Below are 11,659 nucleotides of genomic sequence, written 5' to 3' on the forward strand. Positions count from 1 at the left end.
ATGTTTCCAATCGAGCGTATTTTCTCGGATGGACTGAGGGTGCATTATAACAGCAGGACCCCTTTTGGTTGGAGTTAGTTCACTTCAACCAAGTCAAAGAAACAAAGAAGTTGTTGCACAAACTTATTTAATGTGACATGTTTAAATTATATGCGGCCCGATAACTAATTTATCTGCGGTTTATTTTTTTTAATGAGACGCCCACAAACACACATTAGGCTGAACCTGAGGTCTTTCGGTGGGGTGTTCGCTCGGATGTCGTGCACGCTGGTCGGCACCTCTGGGGCTCAGGTCCCTCTGGAGGATGGACGAGCTGTGATTCTGGGCCGGGGTCCGGAGACCGGGGTCGCCGACAAGAAATGCTCCAGGCACCAGGGTGAGGACGAGTCAAATGAGTCGAGTCTGTGCTCAGCTTAAAGCTGTGTCACTCAAGTCCACCCCATGTCTGCACACAGCCCCAAAAAAAGTTACACCCATAAGTACTATTTAATATTTACAATGTTTTTATGTTTGTTTCATATATATATACACAGTCTAAACTTCAAATGTTTTGACACATAAGACCAAGAAAACCAGCAAACATTAAAATTTTATTAAGATGAACTGGTTCTATAGTTTGAAGAAATTGATTTTGGTTTAATTTAGCCCATAATGAATATGTTTTTACTAGTCACACCACATGAATACAACATAGAGTGTTTGTGAGGGTGTGGCAGTGTTTGTCATAATTATCTCTGTGTGTACTCCAGTGAAGGTGGTGGCTTGCTATGCAGACCAGGATGTGGTTGTTACACAGGTATGAGAATACACCTTTAAATTCATCCCTAAGTCACAGTTAATTAATGTGAATCTGTCAGGTTAGAAACACCCCTGCCAGACTAAGCTATACAAAGACCTTAACAATGGTGCTGTCATCATGTCAGCACACCATTTTCTTTACTGCCTAGACACACCCTGCTTATCTTCCAGCCATTTAGTTACTGTGTAAATGCCAAAGTACAGTATATATCATATATTTCTTCACAGCTTGGTCCCAATCCCTGTTTCCTGGATGGTGAGAAGCTGAGTCGGGGCCAGTCTGGAAAACTCAGCCACGGAGGCACCCTTTACCTGGTTAACCAGAACCATCCATTTAAACTGCATTACTCTCTGAGCTCTAATGGAAGAGGCTCCAACTCTGCACAGAAAGGTCTGAAGGCTGCAGATAAGACAAAAGGAGAAAGGGAAGGGAAAGAGTCGCCGTCAAGTCCGACACCTAAACGCAGCATAAGGGATTTCTTTTCTACCTCTCCCACGAAGGTAATACATTTGGCACTTTGGCACTCGTCTGTTGTCATTTTCCTTAAATGAAAATGAGGCTATCCTGTATCATGTTTCTGTTTAGTCATCTAAAAGACGACTTGGCCCAGAGAAAGGGCACTCTGAGGCAAAGCGTCAAAGGAGAGAGGAAGAGGGCCCAGATGGACAAATGAAGGAAGAAGAGGAGGATGAGGAGGAGAGACTGGCAGAGGAAAAGCTCAGGCAGCTGCAGGAGTTAGCTGAGAAATCATCAGAGAAGAGTAACAGCTCCCAGCCGTCGTCATCATCATCATCATCAAAGCCCTGTTTAAAGAGCAGCTGGGAGCAGATAGGCAACCTGATGATTTATACTGCTGCTGGTGTCAGAGGGAGTGACAAGGTGGGAGCTGATTGTCTTTCTACGAGCTTTGTCTATAACAGTATGTAACAATTTGCTCCTCAAATGAAATGATAAATTGTCTGGTTTAATTAATTTCCCATGGGGATTAATACAATATCTCAAAATAAGAAAAAAATCCCACATGTGCTGGACAGGGCTTTTCTGACATCATACATGTCATGATGAAAACAACATCTTTCAATTTTGGAATGTGTTCTTACAAGTTATTAAGCTGGAGCAGATTATTTATAATGGAACATTTCCTTTGTGCAGATTGCTGGGTTTGACATTGATGGCTGCATAATCACTACCAAATCTGGGAAGGTTTTCCCCACTGCACCAGATGACTGGAAGTATGTCTGCACCCCATTTTATTATTATTATTATTATATATATATATTTTTAAATGTGTTAAAGACCATCCACATTTTTGTCTGATCTCAGTTTTCATTTCTAATTGGTATGATGTAATTGTTCCTGTGTTTATTACCAGGATTCTGTACCCTGAGATTCAACCCAAGCTAGCTAGCTTGCTCAAGAAAGGATACAAGGTGTGGAGGAGCAAACAAAACATCCATTTAAATATTTAGTATTTTCAAGGCTGAAGCCAGTGAAATACTCTGTTTACTGCTCTGGCAGCATTTTTCACTGTATTTCATAATCTACCTTTGCTCTCTCCATCCATGCAGGTGGTGTTCTTCACCAACCAGATGGGAATCGCAAAAGGCAAACTCAGACCAGAAGTCTTCAAGTCTAAAGTGGAGGACATCCTTGTGACACTGAAACTACCTGTGCAGGTGGGTGACGTTGTTGAATGAGGGTTATCTCTCTAGAAAATCTTCTATCTCAATTTGAAGTTTTTAGCTCCTTCTTATCTGTGTTTCAGGTGTTTGTAGCAGCTGGTCCTGGTATCTATAGAAAACCAGTTACGGGAATGTGGAATCACCTGTGTGACAAGGTAACTGCCCTTATATAGATATACATGGACACAGGGACATTATTTAAGAACCACACCTCAGTATTTACACATCCTTTTGTTGTTCCTCACAGCCCCGTTCACTGCTGTTGAAAACAGTCTACTTTTGTTGAAATTGAATGTGCCTTTGTATGTGTTCCTCCTCAGGCTAATGATGGTGTGACTGTTGACAAGAAGGAGAGTTTATTTGTAGGAGGTGAGTCGGTTTACAGGTTGATGATGTATATGTTCTCAGTTATCTACACCTATACACTGTTCAAAATATAAAGGGAACACACAATCATTCCAATGTAAGTCCGAGTCCATCACACTTCTGGGATATCAATGTGTCACTTTGCCAGTGCCCTCACCACTAGAAGTAGCATGAGGAGGTATCTGTAACCCACCGAAGTTGCTCAGCTAGCTCATCCTAACCTTAACCCCAGGTCTGGGAGAACATCTCCTCAGGAGATGTTCCTTTGTCGTCTCATGAGGAGCATGCCCATACGTTGTGTGGAGTGCATACCGGCATGTGGAGGCATTACACACACTACTGAGCATCATTTTGTCTGTAGGAATTTCCACAGAAGTTGGATCAGCCTCTGTTTTCACTTTTCCACTTTTACTTTGAGTATGATTCTGAATCCAGACCTCTGTGGAATAAGGATTTTGATTTCCATTGATCATTTTGTTGTTGTTATTGTTATTTCTTTCTCAACACATTCCACTATGTAATAAATAAAGATTTTCAACTGAAAGATTTAATCTGAGGTCTAGATGTGTTGTTTAAGTGTTCACTTTATTTTTTTGAGCAGTGTATAATAATATGTTGATCTGCATTTTGACAACTGTTTAAAAAATATTTTTAATACATTCTGGGAACTCTAATCAGGCAAATCTAACCAGTCCTTTAAGAAAACCTGAATCACAAGGGGATGTACAAATTCTACCTCTGTGCACAGATGCTGCAGGTAGGCCCGAGAACTGGGCTCCAGGGAAGAAGAAGAAGGATTTCTCTTGCAGTGACCGACTGGTAAAACCACTCAATTAATCATTTCAACCACTGTTCATCGATCCTTTATTCTCCTGCCTTATTTGTTCAGTTTGGCAGCTTGTTTAAAGTATTGTGTTTGTGTGTCCTGCTAAGATGTTTGACTTTAGTGTGTCTTTAACACTTGTGTGTCATTAGTGTTAAGTATGAGTTGATGCTTTTTATTGATGCCTTAATTAGGAAAGGCTGCAGAAAAAATATTTAACATGTTGATTATGTTTATTGATTTGTAGTTGGCTCTGAACATCGGGTTGCAGTTTTACACACCAGAGGAGTACTTTCTGGGCTGGAAGCGTGCCCCCTACAGCCTGCCTGATTTTGACCCTGTAAGTCCACTGAACACACTGGGTTCAGTGCCTGTGTACTGTACATGTATATAGATTACATGTGGCTTTTGTTTGTGTCTGTATTTTCATGACGATATGTTTAAAAATCTAGAGAAAGCTTGATTCGAATGCCAGGCTGTACGACCCACCGTCCGCTTCTCTCACGTCCATCAAGACAGAAGTCATCGTCGCCGTGGGTTTTCCTGCATGTGAGTAAAAATGGAGGGGATATCTCCTTTGGCCTCCTTTGCTACCAGTACCATTCTCAACTTATTTCCTATTCTCTTCAGCTGGCAAATCCACCTTCTTCCACACCCACATTATTCCAAAAGGCTACGTCTATGTCAACAGGGTGAGTGCAGGGAAGGGTTTAGACAAGAGAACTCCGACTCTGCATGCACATTTTTATTTAGTTTTCATTGTTTGCCATTCAAAATGTAATAACCAAAATAGTGGCAGGTATAAGTATATATGGTGTAAAAGTTTTACAACATTGTTATATTGTAAGATTGATTAGATATATTTCATAATCATTATTGGAGAGTTTTGTATAGTAGGGCATAAGACAGTTTTTTGATATAGATTATATACATACATTTTACACATTTTGAAACCTGTCCTTACCTTTCCCAGGCATGTTGTGACTAACAGTGTTTTCTTTCTGTGGCAGGACACACTTGGTTCATGGCAGAACTGTGTGTCGGCATGTGAGCGAGCTCTGAAGGAGGGTCGCAGTGTCGCTGTAGACAACACTAACCCAGACCCTGAATCTCGCAAACGGTAGATTGACGTGTGTGTGTGTGTGTTTGTGTGTGTGTGTGTGTGTGTGTGTGTGTGTGTTTGTGTGTGTGTGTGTGTGTGTGTGTGTGTGTGTGTTTGTTTGTTTGTGTGTGTGTGTGTGTGTGTGTGTGTGTGTGTGTGTGTGTGTGTGTGTGTGTGTGTGTGTGTGTGTGTGTGTCCTTAACATTTCAGCACGTACGATAAACTCAGGATCCACCTCACTGGGTACACAGATATACTTTTGTATAGTAATTATACAGAGACACAAGTCTATTTGCAGGAAGGGAGGAGTTGTTTAAATACTGTGTACAATAAGCTCTGATTTATGTCACTTGTCTGATGCTTTTTGGCTGTGTATTGCTGTTTGCTACTTGTATTTGCATTTATTTGTCTATGTTTGTTCAAGCAGTACTCCTGTGTGTATTTTCCAGATATGTGGATGTAGCCAAAGCAGCAGGAGTGCCCTGTCGCTGTTTCCAGTTCTCAGCCACTCTGGAACAGGCCAAACACAATAACAGGGTATGAGTCACCTCTCCACTTAGTCACTCCTAATCCTTGTTTTGTTTCAACTGGCAGGTTATGAAGGTTATTTTTTTATATGTTATTACTTTCCTAGTTTCGTGAAATGGCCCCATCAGACACCAAACATGCCAAGGTCAATGACATGGTTTTCCACAGCTACAAGTAAGTTTGTAAACATGTTGCTACTGAAGTTGTTGTTGTATTCGAATGAAAATACTCAATAGGTTTTTAATTCTTCTAATAATACCTAAACTTAAAAACATTTGTACACTTTATCGTGTTCGCTGGGAGGTTGACACAATATGATATTATTCTAATGTTTGTACTTTCTCTGACAGGAAACATTTTGTGGCTCCTGCGCTCTCTGAGGGATTCTCCGAGATCCTTCAGATCCATTTTGTCCCGAACTTCAAAGACAGCCAATCAGAAACCCTGTACCGGCAGTTTTCTGAGGGCTGATTACGTTTAACTGAGAAGCAAGGGAGCCGATCTGTCAGATATAAGCATCAGTCAAAAACACATCAGGTTAGTCAGTAGACAGACACTGCGACGTTTATTTTATTCAGCTGATGGTCTGGTGTGTGAACACTCCACTAACATCTTACTTGCGAGACCAGTAATATTAACTTAACTTGCAGCACAAATTATTCCATTCAAATGGTGTAAGAAACAATTCAACATATCCATATCCACCGTGCCCAGAATGTACAGATATGTTTGCGTAATGCACACACCTCAGAAATGTGTTGAATTTAGAAACAAGAGACAATAAAGCAAGTAAAATACTGTAATGTGTATGAACTTTGAAGGTAAGCCTGTGTGCTCTGAATATAAAAAACACTGATTTTCAATTTCATAATAAAGCTTTGTAAAACACTTGACATTGCCATCTTTAATTTGCTTTAGTTATGCATTGCACATCCTTAGTTGACTACAGGCAGGAACTGAATCTCTTCACCCAGATGCTCCTTCAGCCAGGGCAGTATCTTGAAGACATCAATGTGAAAGTCTCGTGCATCGGGAGGAGGGTGGGCGCTGCTGTAACTTCCCTGACCTGCGTTCTGTAGCTTACAAACATCTATGGTGCCCCAGCTCACTACTCCCACCTGAGGATGAGAGAAGGATGAATGTTGAAAAGGAAACACTGCTTATAATAAGCTGGATCTTAGTAAATGAGGAGAAATTTGCCGACCTGAAAGTAGCGCTTCCTTTTTTCCAAAAAAAGAGATCCACCAGAGTCACCTATAAAAGAACAGACAAAATGTCAATATCATGCTGGTCACACAGCGATGCTAACATTACATCTGAGTCCAGACCTTTGCAGGTGATAGCATCCTGGTATCCTGAGGTGCCCCCAGAGCAGAGAAATCTATCAGGTACATATTCATCCAGAGACACATCTGTGGGCTCTTTTAGTGTTTGCTTGGCTTTCTCCACACAGGCAAGCCTCTGCAGAATCAAATAATAATAATTTAATATATTTTTTCCATACAGTTACCGAGCAGCCTACAGTGTGTGAATTGCAGCTCTCACCTGACTCTCTGTGTGAATGTGTGTTTCTTGGCGTTGTTCTTTCTTATGGATGAAAAAGACGGAAGTCTTTGAGTGCGGTATTAGCTCCTTCCCTGTGTGCACATACATTTACTTAAACTATTAGTCTGACTTGTTGGTTGATAATAAATATATATACAGTAGATTTACATACATATATAGACTGTTATTGCAATGACACTTTTTATGTCTGAGTGTGTAGAGGTCAAAGGGTGACATACTGTGGTCCTGACAGGTAGAGTTGACTTTTTTCATGGCTCGATTGGCTGGTACAGTACATGGCAAGCAGATAGGTCTGTTGTATGAGATACACACTCAACAAGGTCATAAAGCAATATTTATGTGAGACCCTCACACATTTACATTTACAACTCTCACATACTGTACACCATCATGGCAAAATAACACATTTCTTTTAAGATTTATACTACATAAAATCAGGGCCTCGTGTTTGGGTCCTAGGTGAATCTTTTCTTGAGGCTTTTATACCTCGCCTTCCAGGAGAGAGGGATGCTCTTGCTCAGCCGTACTAGGGCGACATCATAGTCATAGAATTCAGAGACATTTCTGTGTTGAAGTGCTCTGGTGTTGTACTCGGGGTGCATTATCACTCTGCTGGCCTTCACCGTGCTCTCACCTTAAAGAACCAAAGAAACTGTTATTTTAACATCACTGGATATGAAAACAGAGCAGAAAAAAACACTTTGATTTGATTAGATCATAGCATATGCTAGAAAAACCCAAAGCATCACATTTCTTAACACAATATATTAAATATTAAGATAAACTAGACTTGTAAGCAGGTGTGCTGTCATATCTCATGTTCAAAATGGCGACTGACCGCTCTGTATGTCCACTTGGTAAGAGACTTCTTCTGAGGCCACTCTGGCAAAGCAGTGAGCAGCTGTCAGCACCCAATTCTGACTCACAATGGATCCAGAACATGGATCATTATAGAGCTTCGTGCTAGCCTATAAGAGAGGAAAATAATGTTCTTCTGTGAAAACTCAAGCTAAACTATCAAGCAGAAAATCATAACCTTCCTCGTGATTGAAGTGTTCAGTTGTTACCTTCTTCACAGTGACATGCCAGGGCTTTGTGTAGGCTGGGTCATCCTTCGAGGCCTCTTCTTGAGCTATGCCACACATTGTCACGCTCTTGTCACCTGTTTTATGACACATAACCATGGTGATTGGTTATAATCAAGACTTTTAGGTTTATTTATAAAAAAAATTATAATGTTTTGGCAAACTGCTGTTAAAGCTGGAATCAATAAACACACTGGGAAGTTTGTGGATATGAAGTGTTCTTCTACTTACTAATGATGCTGTTGAATACTTGTCCCAGAGTAACGTAGTCCTTAAGAACGAAGACGTGTTTCTCTTTGCGTTTGTGTGAGGCTAAGGTGTTTAACTCATCTTTGTTCACCTGGTCCCCCACACCAAATACATAAACATCTGAAAACACAAATGCATATGTACATGTAGGCGAGCATGCCAACACACATTAATCATACTTAAAATATTGATATGCATGTCAGTATGATTTCTGTTATTATTCTGATACCCAGCAGCGTCTCATCTGTGTGATCACTGGCTGTGTTGCTGTAGCCCAGCAAGTGCCGGATCTGTGCCAGGGCAATCTGAGGCTTGGTGCCTGTGTTGGAGTAACCTGCAGGAAAAGAGACAGAAAGAGAGAACAGATATTAATATAAATATATATGAAATAAAAGCTCTTTTGTGCATTAGGTGTTTCATGAGCATGACTGTGTGTGACACTTCCTGCTTTCTTACCATCTGTTTCTATGATTATGATGTTCTGAGTCTCATTGAAATGGTTCTTGACTTGGTCTTGTTTGAAGAAACTGATCATCTCGCTGACACGGTACAGCGCAGCATAGAGGTTGGTGCCTGTCTTATTTCCATGACCTGAGATGCACAAATGAAAATAAATAATTCAACTCAACTTATTCTTATGCAATTTTTATACAGATTTGAGACTTTGTAAGCAGAACACACCATAAGACATTAAAAGATATGGCCATAGTAAATAAACAAATGGTAAACAGAGTCCTACTATTGTAGTTAAACTCCATCAGATTCCATATGACGTCATCAGTGCTAGTGCTTATATCCTTTTCTCTGATGTCTACAATGTCTTTGACTTCACTGGCAAATGACAGCACATGGAACTTCAGCTGAACTTCATAGCTGTCCAACTAAATAGAAAATGAAGAGGTGTATGTTTAACATCCACTGAGAGAGGAAGACAGACAAACTAGTGCATCACTTTTTAGACCACATTTGTTGTTGAATACATCCAAACAGAACTGATTTGGTGCAGACCTTGTTGATAAGAGCGACGGTGGCATCTCTGGATTGATCAAAGTCATGCTTTTTGATGCTTCCTGATGTGTCCAGTAATATGTAGACATTCATACGACTGCCCTCAGTCACACGGATGGTACGGCCGAAGCCTTTTCCCCCACCTTTGGCAGACACACAAACAGACAGTAGAACGGTTAGTGCAGCTGACTTCAGCTGGTTACTTTGATGTGCATGCACTTAAATTTTCTTGTTGTTTATTAAACCGTAAATATGATGTTATAGGTACACATTATACTCACTTTTCTTTTTAGAGTCTGGTGAAAATACATCCATGACTCCTGCAAGTGAACCTGTCATGGCTTCTGCCACAACACTGGGGGAGTCAAACATATACGGGCCTGTGAATGAGCACACAGAGATTCTTTATTATAATATAGTAAATCACCCTGTATTGTTTTGGATTTGCTTAGTTTCCCATTTAGTGTAGGCACACAGGTAGTAATAACTGTCCAGCACCTTGGCAGCGTGGCGTTGAGCCACTCCACTCCCTGTTCTCCAGACAAACCCTTTCAGTCGACCCGAGCAGAACCAGGCCAGACTGACATCTGTAGACCACCTTCTCTCCTATGTGAAACCGACCAGGTGACCTCTGAGCCCCGGGTGGTGTTCCTGGGTTACTGCAGTCATCAGCTGCATTTAAAGAAGGACCATGATTAGTTGTTTTTGTTTTGTTTTTTACAGCAAACTGCTGTTTAATAGGAAAATCTGTTTAGAAGGATCATTTTTGTATGAATCAAAAGCTACTTAACACTGCCTTACAAACCTCAGTAAGTGTGAGCTTAGTGAGTGCACGCCCACGATAAACCTCTACCTCTAATATGCCTGTTGAACTGAGCTCAGGGTTTTTCTAAGTGGATTTTCTTTGTAGCAAGGCAAAATATACAATTTAGCATGAGCGTGTTTTGTATCATCTCTTCTCACCATGGTTTTCACAGACAGGTGTGGTTCCCGTCCACTCCCCAGACAGGGTGCAGTTCCTCTCAGCTGACCCGTACAGCGTGAACCCGTGCTGGCAGGAGAAGCTCTGTGTCGTTCCAACACGGAACCACTGATCCCTGGGCAAGAAGTCGCCATGATCCAGCTGGAGCTGAGCTGGACACAATACATCTGGAAAAGGAGGAGAGATAGATGGACAGAAAAGAGGATGCAAGGTGAGGAGAAGAGGATGCAGGAGAGGACAAAAATAGGAGGAGAAAATCCAGTTACCTTTGCATATTGCCCGTGACGCCGGTCTACCATTGGCTAATCTCATGGGCGACCAGTCCCCGTCAGCACCACAGATCCTGTAGCTGACTGGGAACGGGTATTTCCCCAGGCCGCAACGATAGGTCAGCACACTGCCCTCTAGCCCCCCCTGTAGAGGAAACACATCATAACCTTTGGAGTTAAATTAAGTAACACAAACAGTTCCAGTAAATCAACGCTTAAGTTTCAGTTCCTCATCATTTTTTTCCCTTTCATACAATTCATTCCTGATTCTGTGCTGTCCCTCTCTTTTTGCCATGTGTCACACCCTTCTTACTAACATCTCACATCTACCTATATAAATTAAACTTTTTCTAACATTTTATATCACAAAAAACTTGACTTTCCTTCAGCTGATCTCTCCTTGTCCCCGTTCTTGTTTATAAAACATCTTGTAGTCGCTGTTCTACAGTGTTTATAACATTTCCATTAACAGTCTCCTGAACTGGAATTGTATATACATTTATCTTTAATAGATAAGAAACAAGTGCCTGTTGCAATGTTCAATCAATCATGATTATTGCTGGTGATTAAATTCTTTGTTTATCAACTAATCATTCAATCTATTGATATTTTAAAATATGACTTCTTTTCTTTTTTTTGTACCTGTGAGTAGGTGACATGTCCCCCTTTGATGCTTTCTGTGGTTGAGCAGTTCAGAGGCTGTGGATCCTCATATGCTACATCTTCATCATAATCATACTCTTCCTCCTGCACGGATACTGAGACATAAGTGGTAAAACTGTTGGTGCTAAACACATATTTTGCACGCGCACAGAAAAGGGGGCACACACACACACTTCTGTGTCAACACAGGCACATTGCATGAATCGGTATAAATGTGTGTTAATCGTATAAAAATAAACAGAATTTAAATAAGGAAAACTGTAACACTCACCGTCTTGGGCAGAAATAAAGACCAGGATCCACAGTATGGACTTGACACACATGACCAGACTCTGGATCAGCTTGGTTTGGGTCTTGAAGCAACAAAAAACACAGCAGGAGAGTGTTTGTGTCTGCAGTCAGGTTTTTATTTGATGACTGATTACCCATTAACACAGCAGCAGCAAATAGAGAAGTGATTGAGCAATTTAGGACGGATTTGAACTCTTACTTTCATCTCTGGTTGCACTAATTTAAATCTTTTTCTTCTGGAGTCCC

The 11,659-nt window shown here is 40.9% G+C and overlaps 2 protein-coding genes across 2 annotated transcripts; one reads left to right on the forward strand and one right to left on the reverse strand.

Moving 5' to 3' along the window:
• The first annotated feature begins 34 nt into the window (after window positions 1-34).
• pnkp (polynucleotide kinase 3'-phosphatase) lies at window positions 35-6,191 on the forward strand. Its single transcript, XM_026369117.1, has 17 exons — window positions 35-376; window positions 750-796; window positions 1,027-1,299; window positions 1,385-1,678; window positions 1,952-2,031; window positions 2,172-2,229; window positions 2,368-2,475; window positions 2,565-2,636; window positions 2,802-2,850; window positions 3,596-3,666; window positions 3,918-4,010; window positions 4,123-4,219; window positions 4,301-4,362; window positions 4,681-4,790; window positions 5,222-5,309; window positions 5,407-5,474; window positions 5,651-6,191. The coding sequence occupies exons 1-17, from the start codon at window positions 193-195 to the stop codon at window positions 5,769-5,771; spliced, it is 1,875 nt and encodes a 624-aa protein (XP_026224902.1). The 5' UTR covers window positions 35-192; the 3' UTR covers window positions 5,772-6,191.
• si:ch1073-280e3.1 (complement C2) lies at window positions 5,839-11,532 on the reverse strand. The gene is made up of 19 exons (XM_026369108.1): window positions 11,394-11,532; window positions 11,102-11,217; window positions 10,457-10,604; window positions 10,172-10,357; window positions 9,707-9,880; window positions 9,490-9,588; window positions 9,209-9,351; window positions 8,940-9,081; window positions 8,657-8,791; window positions 8,430-8,534; window positions 8,183-8,320; window positions 7,934-8,028; window positions 7,705-7,834; window positions 7,353-7,500; window positions 7,085-7,158; window positions 6,846-6,937; window positions 6,629-6,761; window positions 6,505-6,554; window positions 5,839-6,418 (listed from the first exon to the last, which is right to left on the reverse strand). The coding sequence occupies exons 1-19, from the start codon at window positions 11,443-11,445 to the stop codon at window positions 6,236-6,238; spliced, it is 2,343 nt and encodes a 780-aa protein (XP_026224893.1). The 5' UTR covers window positions 11,446-11,532; the 3' UTR covers window positions 5,839-6,235.
• Between the last annotated feature and the right edge of the window lie 127 nt (window positions 11,533-11,659).

Source organism: Anabas testudineus, chromosome 13 (assembly GCF_900324465.2).
Source record: "Anabas testudineus chromosome 13, fAnaTes1.2, whole genome shotgun sequence".
NCBI lineage: Eukaryota > Metazoa > Chordata > Actinopteri > Anabantiformes > Anabantidae > Anabas > Anabas testudineus.